At 45.6% G+C, this 21234-nt stretch overlaps 1 protein-coding gene across 3 annotated transcripts in view; it reads left to right on the top strand.

Annotated features, from left to right (window-relative positions):
* The window catches only part of ATP2A3 (ATPase sarcoplasmic/endoplasmic reticulum Ca2+ transporting 3), a 101567-nt gene that overhangs the window by 63229 nt on the left and 17104 nt on the right, over nt 1-21234 (top strand). For all 3 annotated transcript variants that reach the window (XM_006029152.3, XM_025210616.1, XM_025210615.1), the window contains 8 exons: nt 4690-4792; nt 7114-7245; nt 9681-9806; nt 13718-13936; nt 14745-15080; nt 15640-15860; nt 16803-17005; nt 18177-18262. In XM_006029152.3, coding sequence (XP_006029214.1) covers nt 4690-4792; nt 7114-7245; nt 9681-9806; nt 13718-13936; nt 14745-15080; nt 15640-15860; nt 16803-17005; nt 18177-18262 — 1426 coding nt within the window. The remainder of the gene's footprint in view (nt 1-4689; nt 4793-7113; nt 7246-9680; nt 9807-13717; nt 13937-14744; nt 15081-15639; nt 15861-16802; nt 17006-18176; nt 18263-21234) is intronic.

The raw sequence follows: 21234 nt of genomic DNA, 5'->3' as shown, positions 1-21234 counted from the left end.
CGTTTCAGCAGGGGAGGGTAATACCCCATGTTCTGGGAGGGGAACTTGCACAGAGTTCACCAGACTCCCAGTAGACCTGTCCTACTGCAGCTTGTTTAGTGTAAAACCTGAGCAGGGCTTCCTAAGGAAATCTCTTTCTTGGACCTAATCTGGAGGGGATCCCCAAGTGTGTGTTTGGGAACCTACTCGCTCCTTAGGGAAGGCATTTGGTGTATTTGGGGGCAGTCTGTATTAAATGAGAAGTGGGTAAAGCAGGAGATAAATTTAGGAACTTAGGAAAGGCACAGAGGTGGTTAAAGTACCAGAGTGGGAACCAGATGTTCCGTCCTGGGGAATTTTACTCCACAACCACAAGCAAGTCGCCTTAAACTGTCTTTTTCCCTTCTCTGTAAAATGACAATAACTCATTCTAGGCTGGCAGGTTGAGTTCATTAATATCTATAAAGCAACCAAGATTCTTGGATTGAAATCTTCATGAAAAAATGATCCAGGACCTCATCTGGTACAAATCAGTGTAGCTTGATGAACTTCAAAGAGGCTGTGCTGATGATGCCCCCTGAGAGCCTGATCTTGCATAGCTATTAACCTCTTAAATTGCAAGACCTATTTTAGGTTTCAGGGACCTGGCCATGCCCAGACCCTCTAATGGGAAGCAGCCCTTTGGGGTGAATGCTGTCCTTTTGTTTTTGTCTTTTTTTAGCACTTTCTTCCCAGCTTGTTTTTGCTGTTAGTTGGGGAACCCCCCCCCTCCCCCCCCGGTTCCATTAATAAAATCTTAATTTAATGCACAAAATCCACCTCTTCCCTCCTTGCACTGTCTGGAATTGAATCCTTTGAGCATCAGCTTTCTAACCAAACACAGGGTTGGTGCTATGAGGTTTTCTCTTGTTGTGTGCGCCATGCTGATTTATATGCTTTTTTGGATGTTCTGTGTGTTGTCTGCAGAAACATGACAATCTCTTCCGTACCTCCTAAAAATACTTCCAAAATGTTGTTCTAAATCTTTCTGTTGCTAAAATGACTCTTGGATTCCAATCTTCAACCTGTTCATAATGACTTTCTTTAGAGATGGACCACTCTGGTCTTTCCTGTGTCAGAGCAATCGGACACATGGGCCTGAATCTTCTCTCCAATCAGTCTTAAATGCCTGCAGCTCTTCAGAAGAGAAAAAAAAAATCAGTGAAAAGGTTTAGTTTGCCATATGTAGTCCATAGTAAGAAGCAACTTAGAAGGATGTAAGGTAATTCACTTTTTCCATGGGTAGCCATCTGTTCTATCTACATTTGGTAAGATAAATGTAGATAAATCCAAGTGCATTTTTATTGGATTACTTTACAAGTGTTCATAAAACTTTAGCACATCAACCCACTTCACTCTGTGCAGGAGAAAACAAGTATTAATTATTTGTATTCTAGTAGTCTCTAAAGGCCCTAGCTGAGACTAGAGCCTTATCAGCAGTGATTGCTGTGGATATACAACTAGAAACAGTCCCTATCCCAAAGAGCTTGCAATCTAAGCAGGCAGGAGAATTGGAGAAAGGAAGCCTGACAGATGGGGAGCATGTAAAGGCACAGAGTAAGTGTCTTGCCCAAAGTCCACAGGGAATCTGTGGCAGAGCCAGGATCTGAACCCAGCTCTCTTGAGCCCAAGCCCTTAGTCAGCCTTCCTCCCACATAAGGGAGCAATCAATCCTGCTTCTAAGAACGTGGTTTCCTACCAGGAGCTTCCATGATGTACAGAAGTTTTTGTGAGAAGTAAAAACAAGAGCTGAAGTCACTTGGGAAAATGTTTAATCGCTGTCTGAGGACAAGTTGCTGTGGTGGGTTTCAGATCGAGTACTTTTAGACATGCATGTATTTTTGAGGTTGGAGTTCACTTGTTTAATTCCCACAGCTGTTCTCGCTTATTCGTCACAAAGAACCTTACAAAGGAGAGCGAGTGTCCTCATTGTACAAATGGTGAACAGGGAGGCAGAGAGGGCACGTGGCCTGTCCTAGGTGTATCAGCAAGTCTGCTGCGATATGACTGTTTGAATATTAAATTGTCTTCAACTGTTTAAGAAATCTTTTAAGCCTCAACAAGTCATCCCGTCGTCCCCCGTATTCACTTCCTAAAACTTTACGAGAGTAGGGCAATCCCTCGTCCATCTGACTGGGAATCGCAGCCTCTGGCCAGTCTGCGGACGGTGTCTAAACTGCATATCTTTTTGTCGCTATGCAAACAGATTCTTCAAACTTTCTTGGCTCTTTCCTGCTTTCCACTCTTGAGCTCTAACAAGGGCTCCAGCATGTTCTTTCCATTGGGAAGCAGCAGTGGAATAAACTGATACTAATGAATATCTGACAAATTATTTTTCCAGCTAAGGGATGACCAGCTGAGCTTACACAGCCCTAACCTGCAGTTACCTCTGCTTGAGTTAGAATCACTTGCCTGTTTCCCCTGAAGACTGCCTCCGTCCTTTAACCATAATGCAGCAGCTTGGCTCAAACGAGAAGTGGCATTTGGTTCCTTAAATGGTAATTGTTCAGGGCCATAACGAATGTATTTCTGTTGTTGCGTTTGACTCTTGCTCCTGGTCACTGGCTATTAAATACCGTGAAGAAATTTAGGGTCCTAATAGTCGCTCTGTTCCTTGTTTCCCAATAGGGAGCATCTGCAAGCTCTTTCCTTCCGATGCAAGCTTGCTGCCCCACACAGAATGAATTGGTTCTCTCTCTAGATCCCACCTAATAGTACCTCTCCCCCTCGAAATGATAACTAGCTGGAATCCTTGCTGATCATCTCATCACAGAAACTTGGATTAACGTTGGATCTAACAGAATGAGCCTTTTCTATTGCAGCGCCTTTCAGTGATTGATTTTTAGAATATTCTGACTATTAATGAACTATACTTCGTGACAGTTGTTTTGTGATAGCTGCTATTTGACTCCATTTTATGGAGGAGGGAATAGACACAAATGGATGATCAGTCTAAGGTTTTGTGGCAAGTCAGTCGCAACAAAGAAGTAAGGACAGTGCTGCTCGTGACAGGTTTTTTTTTAAAAAAAAAAGGGGGGAATAAAAATGGGATAAAATGCTATCTGCCTGTCAAACAGGACACCAGCTCTTCACCACAGGTTCTCTGAAGACAATAAGGAGTCTCCGGTATAGGTGAGATCACCCTGAAGATCTGTCAGACCTGACTGACAGAGACTGGCATTTCTGCAGCGATCAGTTGGAGAAAAGACACGAAGGAGTGTTTGCTCTGTTACTTTCCTGCTTTTTTTCCCTTCTTTGTTTGAGTTGGCAAAACCAGCCTGCTGCATCCATTTTGATGGAAACATTATCTTATTTTCCGCATGATCTTGTATCATCTCCGTGTGGTCAGATTTTTCTGTTTGCACCAAGATCCAAGGCCCCGTGTAGATGGGAGGTGCACATACGCCTCTCAAGGGACAGTTCTACCCTGATCTGCTTAAGTAGATATGACGGTACAGGAGGGGAAGAAAGACATGGGGACAGGAGATCACTCATTCAAGTTGACACAGCATGCAAATGGCAGAACTAAGAACAGAATAGAGGTGTCCTCCTGTCTGCCAGTCTCCTGTCCTGCTCAGTAGACCATGTTACCTCTCCTCATGAACGCTTGGCACCAGCTCTCTGGGTGCAGGTTGAACTCTAATATGTTTGGCCACGTTCTGCCCATTTAAACTTGCTCTGCTTCATGAAGTTCTGCACTTCCCATCTCAAACAGCTGGGTAGTACAGTTATGTCTGGATAAAGCGCCACAGCTGCTCTTCAGGAATGCATAAGGTTGCTCCTGTATATGGAATTTGTGAACCACAAGGGGTTCTTTTGGTATACCAGACATCCTACAAATTCAAGTTTTATAATTGGGATGCAAAGCTGTTTGGACAGAACGTAAGAATATTTAACTCTCCACACATTCTGATTATAAAAACCTTCCCACACCACACCCTTAATGTAGTTTGGAGCCCTTGGTGTTTCTTTAATTAGCCAAAATGCTGCTGCATTGCAGCTGCATCTAGGCAAAGCCATTTATTAATGTCCCGTCAAAGGGTACAGCTTGTTTCTTGCTTAGGAACAGCTAATTGAGAGCAGTCTTGATACTTGTCATCTGTCCTTAAATGTTTCTCCGTGCACTGTTCTGCTGTAGGGAACTTGAGAAATTGCTTGGGGTTGGAATGGGAGGACTTTCTTTTCAGTCTTGGGCTCTGCTGCATACATGCAGAAATCTTAAAACTCCTTGACAATGTCCCTAATCCTGTTTTCTGCTGCCTTTACCTTGTCTTTCTCCAACTCTCCATTTTAGCACCAACCTTTTCATTTTTTCTAATCTAGGTCTGGTCCAAAGCCCACTGGAATCAGTGGAAAAGACTGTAAACAAAAACCAGGTGGTTTAGGGCCTTCGTTGTAACCTTCATTGGTCCCCTTTTGTAGTGGATCATATGGGGAATCCATTTGGCTGTGGCCTGCTCCCATTTTTCAGCAGTATGGCACAAATTCCCCTTGATTGCACCTATACCTTTGCGGTAAAATCAGGAAGATCCCAGCCCTGTGCTTTAGCTTTGTAACTGCCAGTCCCCTGTTGCAGGCTCTGCGTTTTCACAGCATTGCCCATCTCAAGTGTTACTGTAACTTGTTAAATTGTGAGGATACTGTTATTATAGTGGTTTGTTTTAATTGCAGCCTGAAGGATGAAAAACCTGTTCGTTGTGGCCAGTATGACGGTCTGGTGGAATTAGCCACTATCTGCGCTCTCTGCAATGACTCCTCTTTGGATTATAATGAGGTGAGCGGGCTGGATCATTATCATATTTGTTGTACCAAATGAACTTAGTAAAACTGTAAGATGTTCCTTACAGCACAGCCCAACAACATGCTCCATCCCCAGCGTAAAACAGATCATAGAGCAGTGGCATGGACTAGTTATTTTTGAGCCCATAGCTACTTTGTGTACTTATACAAGTGCTTGGGGGGAAGGGGGGCTTTAATTAAAGGGCCCAGAGCATCGCATGTCTCAATGGCCCCGCACTGAAAAACGTCAGTGGAGGTGCTTTAACTAAAGCTCGTCGGATGGTGATGCATATGACTCTGGAGTCTGCTGGAGTGTGGTGATTGCCGCGCTTCAGCAGACTCGATTGATTGAGTCCGCTCTGACGCACTGTAACTACAGCGTGTCCGAGCAGCCTCAGTGTATGTGTATAGGTGCCCTTTGTGCCCATTGCTTATCAGTAGGGACGTACCAAAATCATGGCAGAAGTGTGCTGCACAGCGGCACCTTAAATCTTGGGATTTTTCCCAGCATGTCAGTAACACGCAGCAAGGCCGTGGGGCCCTTGGGCCAATTGGTGGCAGGAGGCAAAAACTGTGCCATATTTTAAACCACAGTTTTCACCTCCCCGCTGATCAGGAGTGAGCGGCGAGGCCCCTCTGCCAATCAGTGGCAGGGGAACGCCTGAGGACAAATTCCAGTATTAAAGGAGCCGCCATGCAGCACACTTCTGCCACAATTTTGGTAGGTCCTTACTTACTTGGTGTGGGTCAAAATGTTAATGTAGAGTGTGTCACATCTTGTATCTCATTTACAGTCTTATAAAGGCACTGAGCACAGACAGGCTTCTCTGTGCTGTACAGGTATTCCTTTTAGCATCGAGATGGACTGTAGAAGAGTGGTTTTTTTATGGATGCAGACTGCTCCTGCATCTTTATACCTTCCTTTGAATCCATGCATAATTATAGGTACAAATCAGAGGCGGAGAATTATCCCTGTGACAGATTTGAGGGCACAGGTTCTTCAGACACAAATTGAGCTGTGTTTGTGCTTGAAAATTATTCCCTGGGATTGTACTCGTGACCCTTACAGAAAAGTTTTTGTGGTGCAGACAATACAGCAGGGTATTCTGAACTTGAGCAGTAGTTTAGCTTGTTTAGTACGGTCTTCAACATTTAACACAGTCTCTTGATGTGACTGCAGCATTGCCTTAGAGCAGGGACGGGCAATTATTTCTACTTGTGGGCCGGTCAATGAGTTTTAGTGAGCTGTTGAGGGCTGCATATGGTGGGATATGCATGGGAGACCCCCATGCACCCTGCAGTGCCTCCCCACCACCGTCAACAGCACTTAGCACCAGCACACCCCGCACCTGCTCTGTACTGCCTGGCCATGGTGTGTCCTGCTGCCCCTTGGGCACACAGCAGGGCTGGGGTGACTCCTTTTGGCTGCCACCACTGGCCCTAGCCCTGCAGGGACCCACACGGACAGCCCCAGCCCAGCGTGCCCCACAGCTGCTCTTGGCTTCCCGTCCAGGCTCAGCAGCGGCAGCAGCAGTGGCCGACAGGCAGAAACTGTTGCTCAGTACGGAGGAAAAGCAGCACCTTCCTCTCGCTGCTGCTGGGCAGGTCTTGGTGCAACTGGCTGGACCCTGCACTGTGCTGGGCTGCCCTGCGTCATTGCTGCCTGGGCTGCTCTGCACTGTCACCACCGCCCCACTGGACAGTCTGGAGGCAGCGGAGCAGCCTGGTGTGGCATGGACTCCAGGCAGCTGCACCAAGAACTGCCCGGCAGCGGCGAGGGGAATGGGCCACATTTCCCCCATGCCAAGCAACAGTTTCTGCCTAGCAGCCACCACTGCTGAGCCTGGATGGGTGAATCTGGAGTAGACATGAGGCGTGCCAGGCTGGGGCTACACATGCGGGTCCCTGCTGGTCCTGTGGGGTGACAGCTGGAAGGAGCTGCTGCTGCCTGGGCTGCCTAGGAAGACAGTTTAGCTGCAGAGCTACCCCAGCCTTGCTGCGTGCCCAGGGGGCTGCAAGATGTGCAACGGCAGGACCAAGGGGACCCACTGTGGGCTGTTTTTTGCCCACCACTGCCTTGGAGTGAAAATGATGCTCTTGGAACCTCACAAATGATAAGGTAAATAATAGTAGAGCAAGTGTCATGTTGTAGCTGTGATGGTCCAGAAATTTCTGGACCGTGTCTTATGCTATCGTAACATGGAAGGTATTGGAGTAAATAACATAATTCTCAAGTTTAGGACACTAAGGGTATGAAGCTCACTATTTTCTTTGAAATTTGAAATTGGAAGTTTGTGTTCCTTTCTTTCTGGTCAGTCAAAGAAAGTCTATGAGAAAGTGGGAGAAGCAACTGAAACAGCCCTGACCTGCCTGGTGGAAAAGATGAATGTCTTCAACACTGATATCGGCAACCTCTCTAAGGTGGAAAGAGCCAACGCCTGCAATTCTGTAAGTAGCATGAATGGACACTCTGTGTGGTTCTTTTAGGGCTGGAGTAAGGAAAGGATGAAATAAGTTTGAAAGGTTGCTTAGATCCATACAGTACTTATTCTCCCAGAGTTACTGCTAGAGATGGGATCATGTTTTCTGACCCCCCGGGCCCTTAGGAGAAGTGAAATCCCAACATGTTAAGAAAACTTCTAGTCATTCTGGATGTCAAAATGTGACTAGTACTTGCTTGCTAGAAAGTGCTGAAGCAACTATCCACCTACCAGATGTCCCAGATTGACCTGCTAGTTACTCCTGAAAATAGTGTCTTAGGCTGTACAGTAGAACTGAGCTTTGCAAAGACATCAAGGGCATTTAGATGCCTTGATTCCCCAAAAATTTAGATTTGTAGAATATAAGGCAAGAAGGGACCACCTTGATCATCTAGGCTAGGGTTCCTACAGACATTCAGGGCCCCACTCTAACTCATGGCACTTTACATAAAGTGCCATGAATTAGAGACTCCCTGCTTCCCCCACGCGCAATTTATGTTCACCTGTGGGCCGGGGCAGGCTGGAGCCTGTCTGCACCAGCTCTGGCCAGCAAGCAGGGGCACTCCAGCAGCCTCCAAGGAAGCTGCTGAACTGCCCCTCTCCCTAGCCCCTCACCCCCTCCAGCTCCAGGGCTGTCAGTGGGGAGGGAAGAGGGGGGAGGGAGCAGCCAGCACAGTGCTGCCAACTTCTCCCTTTCCTTTCACCTCCTTGCCTTGTTGACAGCCCCATCCCCATACAAAAAAACTAATGCTGGAGGGAACACAAGTTCCCTAAGGCACCCTGCTTTAGAGCACCTTAATCTAGTTACTTCACTTTACAAGGGTTCATTTTTCACGTGATTGGCCATTTTAAAAGCACTCTGCAGCCAGGCTCGTGTTAGTCGTGACTATAGAGCACTTTCAGGGGCCCAGTCATGCAAAAAATGTCACCTGTGTAAGCACTTCTAATTTAACCACCTGTATAAGAGATGCTATCGGACTTCCCTCAATTAATTCCTGTTTGAACTAGAGCATCTCTTGGAGAGAGAATTTCAGACCTAACTGGACAATTCCTACAGTGGAAGTTATTTCTGCTGGCTAATGATGCTCACTGTCAACAGTTAATGCCTTTGTTTTAAGATTGAATTTGTCTAGCTTCAGTTTCCACCTATTGACTCTTGTTTGCCATCAGAATTGAAGAGCCCTCTATGGTCAAACTCCTGTTCTTCATGTAGGTACAGAGGGACTGTGGTCAAGTCACCTTTCACTCTGTTTGGATAAGTTAAATAGATAAACAACCTTAAGTCTCTCATCAGACATGCTTTCCAGTCCAATTCATTCTCTTGGCTTATTTCTTGCAAGGTGCTACTGGTCTGAATGATTTTAATTGCTAAGCAGACACAGGCTGCATGCCAAGTTTTCAGGACAGTGGCAAAACCTGTCCTTCACTAAGCCGAATTGGAAAATGTGTAGCCCAAGGCATCTGCGGAGATGTGTGGTATGCGATGGGAGGGGAAAAAAAGTATTTAAGAGCCTAACTCAGAACCTATTGACATCAGTGAATAGAACTGGGGGCTTCAGTGTGTTTGGATCAAGCCCTAGATATCATGATTATATTGTACAGTGTAAATGGGAGAACACTATTCTTCCCATGCCCCCCAGTACTATGGTAGCTGCAGTTGGACAGAGTAATGGTTTGGAAGGACTTAAACACCACTGCTTTTTTTCTTTCTGAATGGCCCAGCCTTACAATCTGTAGGAGCCTGTGACACAAATAAAATGGGCTCTTTGGGATTTCAGACTCATTGGCACATAGAACCAGGTATTAAATACAAGCCAGTGGACAATAGCTGATGTGGTGATCTGGGCTAGTGTGCACACACAAGTGCACGTGCATGTTGAGCTACTGTCACCATAATAGCAGAAGCTGAAAAACTGATCTTGGCAATAATGGTCTGGCTTGAAATTTAAGGTATTTGTTGTATCCGCCAGTTCATACCGGAGCTGGTAGAATGTTTTGAAATGCAGGGGCTGGTCCTGCTGAGGACCGAGTCTGCCTTAGTGTGGGAAGTAGTTTTAAAAGATGAGAGTTGATGGTCCATCTGTTTGTTTGCTACTAATTACCGAGTAGGTTCCTGTGCCATTGGATCTTGAGCATAAAGGTGAAAACACCTGGATGCAGTTTCAGCTTGCAGGTAGCTAAAATTAGCTCAAAGTGAAAGTCCCCTTTGTTTTTCTTATTGTCACTATTACAGAACCACACCAGCTTCTGCATTTATTCCCCCCCACCTCCCATTCATACAACATGTTGACTAATCAGGCCAGTTGCATGAAATCAAGAGGGGTCTGGCTATTGCTAGTCTCTTCATCCACATTTGTTAAAGGTAACTGCTCCTCACAGCACTCCGCACGTCTCTCTCTACAGGTAATCAAGCAGCTGATGAAGAAAGAATACACCCTGGAGTTTTCCCGTGATCGCAAGTCCATGTCCGTCTATTGCACACCTGTCAGTTCTGGCCACAACTCTACTGGCAGCAAGATGTTTGTCAAGGTAATGGGGACAGACTGCCTCACCCAAAGCAGGAAGCTTCATGAGGGAGTTTGACTATTTTACATACTGAGCAAGGGAGGCAAGGAGCTAGCATCCTCCCTGGGACACTATTGTGATGATGTTTGAAGTGTCCCCATCCTGACTGAAAGCTAATATTATACATAGTAATAACATTCTTCTTTCCATGCCTCTTTATGAAGCTGAAAGCAAGATATGGCTTTTAATATACTCAGAGAGTAGCAATAACACTTGTCTCTGAGAGAAATTGCAACTTCATTTCTTTCAATACTGGTATTTCCTAAATGGCTGCTCTGTGTGTGTGTGTGCATGCACATATGTTTGGTCTTCAAATGGAAGATACACTACACTGAGAGTTACTGAGGTCTTAATGGACTTCAGGACATCCTTGGGAGCGGAGTTCCCCACAAGTGCAGTATAAATGGACTAGGTCGCTCAAGAGCAAAAAGACACGGCTTCAAAAGTCTACTTTCAGTGCAGGAAAGCAGCCTCACTTCCCCTTTCGGTTGCTTGTGGTAGGTTATTTGGCATTTTGGGTTATCAGAGACATTTATTCTCCCAGGCTCAACCTTGTAGAAAAATGTGCATCTCATTACCTTCCCTTAGCTCCTTCCCTAGTGGCCTGGAGGCTTGGCCTTATTAGCAAACTGATATAGTTGGGTGTGGAGGAATCTTTGCCGTACTGCAGTAACAGTCCAGCTGAAGTCGGGATGGATTACTACAAGTGTCCCGCTGTGGGGGGGGAAAGCTTCACTGCATCCAAATACCTTAATGGCAGTCAGCTTGCTGACAGGAAGGAAAGACATGCATTGGCTAAGAAAAGGCAGGTAAAAAGTCCCACTATTCCAGTAGTCTCCCAGTCCCATTGGGGAATACAGGTGCCACCATTAAGGGCTCCTGGTTTGACCTCACCAGCTGGGATCACAAGGCAACTTCAGTGTAATTATCACCTCTCTTGTTTTCAAGGAAAGCAATTGTATGCAGACATGGCCTTTCTCATGTAGCTAGCACTGTCCATGAACTTTCAGTGCACATCACCTCCACTCCTGTACATACCACTTCAGTTGCCTTCCATATTCATTGCCTTTTCCCTTTTTGTTCACTACTTGATGAATCTAGGCGCAGTCTCCATGCTGGGAGCAATTGAATGCCTATATCACACAGCTTTGTTCTCAAGCTGCTTTCTACTTCCCTTCATGGATCTCTCTTGATTTGAAAGTTGTTGGCAGCTAATGTAGAGAATCTCTGTCAGGCTCTGCTGCCTCCAGCTGCAACACCTTGCTGGCTCTCCCCTTCTCTCTGTTAATCTGCCATCTTTCGCAGTCGGTTTACTACCCTGTTATTCCCTTTAAATTCTTCACGCTCTAACAGATTTAGCCTGACAAATGGCCAAGTAGGAAATGGAGGTCTTGTCTCCCAAGCCAACACTAACAGCTGGGCTTTCCTTCCTTTCTTTTCTTCTGCCCCTTGTCTGTTCCCTCAGCAGGTGTTGATGAGCCATTGCTATGGCAGCACCGTTTTGTAGGTAGTTATCCTGGCAGGTCTGGTCCTTGAGTTTTTCAAGTCACCAGGGAAAGCAGGAGGGAGAGAGGTGATTCATGATTGACTTAATCATTAAAGAGTCTTTGAGCGCAAATTGAGTCGTAGGTGCACCCCCTGTGGATCAGGAGTAAGAGTGACTTCATAGCTCATGAGAACGTCAGGATTTCTGTGTGGTGGTTGCTGCGGGACCATAGGTCTCTACAAACTGGTATTAGAACGGGAGAGGCAACCTGGCCCATTGAGAGGAAGGGTTTGGTTTCTGTGCCCCCCCACACTGCCACAGACCTGTAGTATGAGCTTGGACAAGTCATTTGGTCTGTCTCTGCCTCTAATTTATAGACAGACATTTGCAAGTAAAGACAGGAACTATATCTCACTATAAATATAGAAAGCACCTAGTATGGGGTGGGGGGGTATGATTTATATGGAGGCTGCTAGATCCTATGAAAAAAAATTATATATATATTTTTTTTTAAGTATTTTCAAATAGCTTTCTCCTTTGCTCGCTTCAGAGTCCTGAGTTTGGGACTTGGCAACAGCAGATGATTTCCAAAACAGCCTAAGCAGTGCAGAGAGCTCAAAAGAGAAGTTCTCAGTGGGAAGTTTGAATTCATTATCTGTGACATCAATGGGGAAAAGAGGTGAACCTATGAGAAATGAAGTCAAACTCTCTGTTCATATAACACCACTGCAGCCAATGCAGTGGCACCAGCAGATAATTTGTCCCATTGCATTTACTGGTTGGGCCTAGTTGCCATTCGAAAGATTGTTCAACATTTCAGTACACTTTTTTTCAGGCTTTTTTTTGTCTTTAATGCATCCATGGAAGTCAAGAGATGCTCTAGGACTATTCTTACTTTGGACTTGTGGAAGATTTCCTCTTGTTTTTCCTACTTGGGGTTCATTTGGGTACATTCTGTTTTCCCGGTCCATCAGGATCACAAGCATCTTGGCTGTGGCTCTGTAGGTTTGGCTTTAACCCGCAGGGCCTGATTTATGAAAGTGTACTCATTGGATGGAAAGCAGTGTCATTTTTACAGTACATTTTACTGTAGCTTAAGAGGAACTATGAAGATCTACCTTACAGTGCTCACTGAAACGAGGAGGAATGGTCACAGGTGCATAAGTGACTTAGTAACACAAGTCTCTTAAGAATCCAGTGGAGAGCATCCTCCTTGGTCATTGAGACACTTGTGAGCACCCAAGTGCCAGAGTCCATATTTCCATCCACTTCTCAACTTGGTACTATGGTAGGGGTCTAGTGTTTGTGAAGATATGTAAGTGTTAAATGGGGCTGATTTCCCTCCCTGCCCCTTGAAACTGGATTCCTCAGTCTAGTAACCTAAACGGAGTTCATCTTACCAGCCACCCATTCTCTGTGCACATTCCTCAGGTGCTGAACTGGAAGCATTTAGTGGCCAACTTTTCTTTAAAAACTAGTGGGATAATGCCACCTAGAGGAAACAAAGGTATTAAGAAAACTGAATTGCAAGTGCCAGCATGGTAGGAACAGCTCCAGGAGAGCTACGCTTGGGGGTTTGCTACATACAGTAAACGTTTTCCTCTTTCCCAAAACATTCAGTGGTCCAGTGCTCACCGCCTGCAATGAGAACAGTATGCCATTAATAGCTTGGCTGATTTAAAATTTGCTACAGCTGATCGCTAGGAGAATTTTCACTCAGTAGTGCTTTGCTTAAGACTTGTCATGAAAGGCTCTCTGTAATGAAGACATCCATGTGGGGATCATTCCTGATTAAAATTTAGTGCAGAACTGTCCAACTTTTGGCTAGTTGGGGGCTCCATGCTGTGGGGGCCATGTGCTATGTGGGCAGGTGGCCCCCTGTGGCTCTTCCCCTACCACTTAAGCAGCCAGACTTCCCCCTCCTGGCTGCATGCACCACATGAACTGTCCCCTCTCCTCCACTGCACATGCAATACCTTCCTCCCTTCTTCCTACTGCATGCACCGCAGTGGCAGCTCAGCACTGCCCTGCCCTGCCCCAGCCACATGAACCGTGCAGGCAGTCCCCCTGCCCTTTCCCGTTGGGCCATGCACACCACCTGTTGCAGGCAGCCCTCCTTTGCCACATGCTCAGCTTGGGCACTCCAGTCCCCATCTAGCTGCCAGGGCAGGGGGAGTAGAGGATTAATTCCAGCTGGACAAGAGCTGATGGGCAGCCAGGCAAGAGCCAACGGGCCACATACAGCTTGCAGGCCACTAGTTGGGCAGTCCTAATTTGGTGGATTAAGCTAATTCTGCTTTTCCAGAACAGAAGTACACAGGTCTGCCTGTTTTGTTCTGTCCTCTGAATGAGTTCCTCTGTGTAGACAACCACCTTTTCTTCTTCACAGGGAGCCCCTGAAAGTGTGATCGAACGCTGCAACTATGTCCGCATTGGCACCAACCGGGTTCCTCTCGCACCTTCTACCAAGGAGAAGATATTATCCAGAATCCGGGAGTGGGGAACGGGCATTGATACCCTGCGCTGCCTTGCTTTGGCCACCCGGGACAGTCCTATTAAGAAAGAGGATATACAGTTGGATGACTCCACCAAATTCATCAATTATGAGGTAAGGGAGGATTAAAAGTGACCACATGAGGTAGGGCCTGGGAAACACGTAGTAGGCACCTGCTGGGTTTCCTCTTTCAGGTGTCCTTTCAGAGCAGTTGCTTAAGAAGCGGAAGAAGGATGATGTCCAGCCCCATATAAAAGGTTTAACTCCAAGCTTGGGAATCATTTTCTTCACATCTTATGTGATTTACTGTGCTTTCTCATTTACATCCATGTCCCTCCTAAGAACAGACCGTGCTGACTGCAACTACATTTTTTTCCCCTGCTGGGTCTTCACCCTAATTTCCAAATGCCCCAGTGGAAATTTGAGCCCAAGCTGCCAGCAATGATGGTATGACAGATATTAGTTGCAATGCTTAGACTTGTGTTCAGCAAAGCACCTAGGTGTGTGCTAAATTTTCAGTAAGCACCTGGGCCCTTTGTGCCCCTGGGAGGTGATCAGGTGGTATGGTGAAGAGCACAGCATAGGAACCTGAACAGAATGTATTAAACCTGGAATTAGTAGAAACTAGCTGAACTATGCAGTCGAGGTTTGCACAATGGGTAACAAATCTGGAGTATAACTGAGCTATTTTAAATTAGACACAATACATTTTAGGGTCTGTGTATGCGCCTGTTGGAGTTGGTAGGAGTTTTCCCATTGACTTTGCTTGGAACAGGATTAGGCCCTTAGCAAAACTTACCAGCCTCCTAGACTTAACCTTTTAGGGGGTGAATTAAAGGCAGGAAGAGCAAATAAGGGTCCGTTCCCATAGAGAGGAGGGGGCATGGGAAAGTTCATGTGCGTCTGTTTCTCTTGCCCTCAGACTAACCTAACCTTTGTGGGCTGTGTGGGGATGCTGGACCCTCCCCGCAAGGAGGTGACTTCATCCATTGAGATGTGCAGAAAAGCTGGCATCCGAGTCATCATGATCACAGGGGACAACAAGGGGACAGCTGTGGCCATCTGCCGGAGAATCGGGATCTTCTCAGAGACCGAGGATGTGACTGATAAGGCCTACACTGGAAGGGAGTTTGACGATCTTTCCCCAGAGGCTCAGCGTGAGGCCTGCTATTCAGCTCGCTGCTTTGCTCGAGTTGAACCTGCTCATAAGTCCAAGATAATTGAATACCTGCAGTCTTTCGATGAGATTACAGCTATGGTGAGTCGTACCTGGAGTGTCTCTACTGGGTTGGCTCTTGTTGGTCATTTATAGGTGTCATTTAGGAACAGAATGCCATCCCTCTTGGCTACAACAGAGACTGCAAGGTGAAGTGGTCTAGATCGTAGTCTGAGCTGGAGGTTTGGAGCAGGGTCCACTAGTTAAGAGCAGGGATTTGGATTTCTGATCCCAGCTCTTCCAAGTCATGTGTAATCTTGAGTAAAATGTATTTTCCCACATTTTGGGAAAATACCACTAGGTAATAATAGTTGCCTACATCATAGAGCTGCCATGAAACTGACTGTGGATAAAGCACTTTGCAAATGTTTGAAAAGCCCCTGAAGACAGGCCAGCTATATGATTACTATACCGTGATGGTCAAAAAAGTAATCATTAGGTGCAAGTCCTGCCGTCAAATACTTATGCAAAAGAATGTCATCCAGATGCGATTCCAATGCAAAATGGACACTCTCTTTCTTTTGTCTAAATCTTGGTCTCATGCTTGGGTTTTCTTCTATAAAATGCCTGTCCTTTAATAAAGCACTCTCACTTTGTCTAGACTGGAGATGGAGTCAATGATGCCCCTGCCCTGAAGAAGGCTGAGATTGGAATTGCTATGGGGTCTGGTACAGCTGTGGCCAAGTCAGCAGCAGAGATGGTGCTATCTGATGATAACTTTTCCACCATAGTGTCTGCTGTTGAGGAAGGCAGAGCCATCTACAACAACATGAAGCAATTCATCCGCTACCTTATCTCATCAAATGTTGGCGAGGTTGTTTGGTAAGGCTTGTCCTTCCCACTTCTCTCTAGGACAATAGAATGAAAAAGGATAGGTAAAAGAGCAGAAGTGTATTTTCCAATATTCAGAAATCCCCTCAGGTTGAACCTGCTATTGGTATAAATCTGCATAGCATCTTGGGAGGCTACTGGAAGCCGCACCAGTAGAGTATGTGACTTCTGCTTCAATTAAATTGCATTGATATTTTCATCCATGGTTTTACACCCCCCCCCCTTGGCTGCCAGCCAGCATTTGCTTCACTAGGGTATCTCAGCTCATAAGTTATAGTAATTTCTATTTGACTACAATACAGGGAGCCTTATGACATGTTTATGGTTAAATTCAATACTATAGTATGGCCAGCATGCTGGTCTTTAAATGACAGGTTGCCTTTATCTTGCTCTGAGCTCATCATTACACAGCTCCAGTGATGCATGTGCAGCCTTCTATGTCTGATGCAGCAAGACTCCATTATAACCCTCGCAGGTCCGCCCACTGCAAATAGTTTCCTGACAAAGGGCCTTTTCAACAAATTGTTATGTTCTGCAGCAGTCTTGACCCCCCTTTCTCTGATATTCACTTTGGAAATCCCTCATGCTAGAGAATTCAGCAGGATCATTTCAGCTGCTGACTAGAAAAAATACTGCAGCTTATTTGCCATACAAGGAACTGTATATGAAGTTGAGTCCTCACCACCAAAGTGGGCTTAAACTGCAAAGTTCAAGTGTGGGTTTCAGTCTCTCCAAGGGTTTGGGTGGCTAAAGCCGAATCTCTTGGATCCTGCAAAATCCAAACCTGGATTTGGATTTTAAATTGTGCCAGTTCTTAGGGACATTTTACACCCTGGGATTTGGTTTGCATTCATCTGTAGTTGTACCAGGTGCATTCCCATGTCTCCATAGGATGCAGATAACCAGCCATGTCTATGTGTCTTTCAATTGAAGCATCTTCCTGACCGCTATCCTGGGATTGCCTGAAGCTCTGATCCCAGTCCAGCTGTTGTGGGTGAACTTGGTGACTGATGGGCTCCCTGCCACTGCTCTGGGATTCAACCCCCCTGACCTAGACATCATGGATAAACTTCCCCGCAACCCCAGGGAGCCTCTCATCAGTGGCTGGCTTTTCTTTCGCTACCTTGCCATCGGAGGTGAGAGGCTGTGGCTGCAGATAGTGCTGTGAATGGCTTCAGCTTGTGTAAAGTAACTGCAAACCTGCTTATATCAGGAGTGTGGTCTTCACTGAGATCACCAGAACAGGCAGTGGAAGACAGTCCTGTTGGCAGTTCAGAGAGGTGTAATACCCAAAGCAGATCTATTACTTACTTCAGACTGGAGCTTTCAGACAACAGAGGCAGCTCCCCAAAGGATCGTTCCCTGCCGAGACCCAGTGCAGGAAAAGGGTATATTAATCCCAGTCTGCTCTTTCTGGACATCAAGCCAAAACTGTGGTAGATAATTTACACTGAGCTTTAGTTCGTGTAGCCTAAGATACTGCTGCTCTGAGAGCAGAAATTTCATTCTGTGATGAATAATCAGTGTGACGAAATCATTAGCAAAGCTAACCGCACTTTATCATGCATCAGCAGATGCATGACAAATAGAACCAAGGAGGTGATACTTCCCCTCTATGCAGCATTGGTCAGACCACAGTTGGAGTGCTGCGTCCAGTTTTGGGCGCCGTACTTTTAAAAGGATGTGGATAACCTCGAGAAGGTCCAGAGGAGGAGGGCCCCTCATATGGTTAAGGGTTTGCAGGCCAAGCTGTCCAAGGAGAGACTAAGAGACCTGAACCTCTTCAGCCTCTGCAAGAGAAGGCTGAGAGGTGATCTTGTGGCCGCCTACAAATTCATTGGCAGGGCACGGCAAGGAATCAGAGATGCTCTGTTCAGCCGGGCGCCTCTTGGGATAGCAAGGAACAATGGTCACAAACTGACAGCGAGCAGATTTAGGCTAGATATCAGGAAAAGCTTCTTCACAGTAAGGGTGACCAAAATTTGGAGTGGACTTCCAAGGGAGGTGGTGCTCTCCCCTACCTTGGGGGTCTTTAAGAGGAGGTTAGATAGGCGTCTGGCTGGGGTCATCTGACCCCAGCACTCTTTCGTGCCCAGGCAGGGGGTCGGACTTGATGTTCTGTTGAGGTCCCTTCCAACCCTAACATCTGTGAATCTGAGAGACATGACTTTGGGATAAAACCACTCTCCTCGGGGGAAAAAAAGTAGAACCCTCTGCATTGTGCTAGTGAACAACACAGTGAATGGGGAAGCATATGATAAATCCAGTGCTTTATAGCTTCACAACTGGCTTTCTCTTTGGTTGCAGTATATGTTGGCCTGGCAACAGTGGGGGCAGCTACCTGGTGGTTTCTGTATGATGCTGAAGGGCCACAAGTTACCTTCTACCAGCTGGTATGTTATGGGTGAGGAGGGTGAAGAAGGGAAGGGTTTGTTTTTTTGGTTTTTTTTATTGTTCCAAACACACTTCTGTTTAGATCTCACTGGGCTATCGCCCACAGCCTTCAAAGGAGAAAAGACTTCTTTCCAACCTTCCCTTCTATCTTTTTTTTTTTTCCTTCAGGTTTAAAACTTTATTAGAAAATGTTAAAAATTGTAGTTATTTTTGACTTTGGAGAATTGAAAGAGAATATAGGACCTTGTGCATAGTAGCTACGTGGATATGTAGTTGGTACATGTTGATGCAATCTAAAACACACAGTTTAGTCATGCAGCAAACATTAGCCCAAGGTAAAAGGGTTAAAAAGCTCCAATGCCGTGCTATGATAGGTGGTAAGAGTGGCAAGACGTTTTTAGATGATGGTTTTAGCATGCAGCATACAATTCCTGGCATAGGGAGTATTCAAAGTTGTACAGTTGCTGGTGTTGGGAATATTAATTTTGAAACATTCTCCAATCACTGGTGAACTGTGTATTAAAACAAATGTCTCCTTCAGAGCGACATTCCCCACTTCCCTTGTATTGGCTGATCAGCACTGAGGGCTGTACCCAAAGACGTAAGGCTAAAAACAGATGTCATTTAATCTAGGGCTGATTTGTCCCAGGCTTTGACCCAGTCAAAACAGGGAGAGGACAGTCATTTACACACACAGTTCAAATGGCAATGAACTCCGATTACCCGCTATAGTTTCCCCAGCAAGGTGTTTAATTCAGATACTTCACAGGGACTAACATGGGACAGTACTGTTGGCAGTCTGTAGGATCCCAGGAGAAATCTCTTTTTAATCGAAGAGGTATCTCTAATCACTTGTGTGTCCTCCAGGTGGGAAGTCCACTGATGTGCTCGCCATCCACATCGCTGGGGTAGCCCTAGGATCGATTCTAGGGAAGGCAGCAAGAATTGAAGTTAACTCATTTAATCCCCGCCACTCTTGTCAGGTGGGGGGAGGTAAAACTTTCCTTGCAGAGAAGATATTTTAAGCCCCTTTAAGTAAATCAGTTATTACCCTGTATGTGGAAGATGTTAAAGAGATTCCCTCACCAGATCCACTCCTCGCTAGGGACAAGTCAGTGGAGCTGACACAAATTGAGGTTGCAGCCGATGGGGTCATAGAGGAAACTGATAAACTAAACACTAGCAAATCACTAGGACCCGATGGCATTCACTTAAGGTCAGGAAGGAGCTCAGATCAGCAATTGATGAGCTCTTAACTGTAGTATGCAACCTATCACTAAAAACAGCCACGGTAGCAGAGGACTGGAGGGTTGCCAATGTGACTACAAGATTTAAAAAAGGCTCTAGAGGGGACACAGGGAACTATAGGCCGTGAGCCCAACTTCTGTTCCTGGAAAATTAGTAGAAACAATAGTAATAATAATAGTAATTTGTTCAGCACATGAACATGACTTGCTGGGGAGGAGTCCAAGGGAAATCATGCCTACTAGAGTTGTCTGAGGGTGTCGAAAAGCAGGTGGATCCGAGTGATCCAATTGACAAGGTATATTCAGACTTCCAAAAAATCTTTGATACAGTCCCCCATCAGAGGCTCTTAACTAAGTTGGGTAGTCACAGGATTACAAGGAGTGTACACTTATGGATTAGAAATTGGCTTAAAATGGAAAACAGAGTATAAATGGTCAGTTTTTAGGATGGAAAGAAGTAAACAGTAGGGTCCTCTAGGGATCTGTTTTGGGGCTAGTGCTGTTTAACATGTTCATAAATGATGTGGAAAAGGGGGTGAGTGGATGACAAAATTTTTCAAAGTGGTAAAGACCAAGGCAAACTGAGGAACTGAAGAAGGATCTGGCACAAGTGAGCAAATGGGCAACTAAACAACAGATGAACTTGAATGTAGATAAGTGTAAAGTGATGCACCTGGGCAAACATAACCCGAACTATTCCTGTACTATGATGGGCTCTACATTAGCTGTTATCACAGAAGAAAGAGATTTGAGAGTTGTCTGTATAATAATTACAGAAGGCACAGAGAAGGGCAAAGGACGATTAGTGGTATGGAGGGGCTTCCATATGAGGAGAGACTAAAGAGGCTAGGCCTATTCAGGTTAGAAAAGAGACACTTTAGGGGTGGGGTGAACATGATAAAGGTTTACAAGATACTAAATGGTGCAGAGGAAGTAAATAGGGATTTACGATTCCCTCTCTCTTACAATGCAAAAACTAGGGGTCACACAATGACATTAGTAAGTTTAAAACTGACAAAAGGAAGTTCCTGTTTACACAGCATGTATTTAAAGTGTGGACCTCATTGCCACCAGATGTGGAACCTGACAGTTTAGCCAGATTCAACGATTCTTGGAGGAAAGAGGTGTCTGTAGCTATTGAGCTTGAGAGTTAGGGATACAGCCTCTGAATTAAAACTTCCTAGACCTTAAATGTTAGATGCTGCAAGTAAGAGAGGATCACTGGGGAAAAAAACCCCCTGTCCATGCCCAGTTCACTGTCCCTTTCAGCTTCTTCTTTCTGCCACTGTGACACCCATCTTACATAGGTAAGGTGGACCTATGGTCTGACCCAGTAAATGGCCATTCTTATGTATTTAGTGCATCTAGTGCCAGAGTAACTACTGTGGAGACTGGTTACTATTATATTTGTTGCATCAGCATTTAAAATTCTAACCTAGCCCAAGGCCCTGCTGTGCCAGGTGCTGTACTAAATCATGGGAGGAGACAATCCTGGCCTCAAAGCATGTACTGTCAAAACAAGCAAGACCTACCCAAGGCAGGAAGGGAAGGAGCAGCACAGAGAGGAGATTAGCTTGCTCAGCGGGTCAGAAATAGAGCCCTCATCTCTTGGCTTTGGATCCATAAGACTAGCAAGGATTCCTGTAGATGAGTTGGAATTTAGTTTTCTGCAGACTTCATTAATTCTCTTCTGTAAGCTGAGTTTGCATTTATCTTGCCCTTGC

Source organism: Alligator sinensis, unplaced genomic scaffold (genome assembly GCF_000455745.1).
Source record: "Alligator sinensis unplaced genomic scaffold, ASM45574v1 scaffold419_1, whole genome shotgun sequence".
Classification (NCBI taxonomy): domain Eukaryota; kingdom Metazoa; phylum Chordata; order Crocodylia; family Alligatoridae; genus Alligator; species Alligator sinensis.
This window is presented reverse-complemented; position numbering and strand designations above follow the sequence as displayed.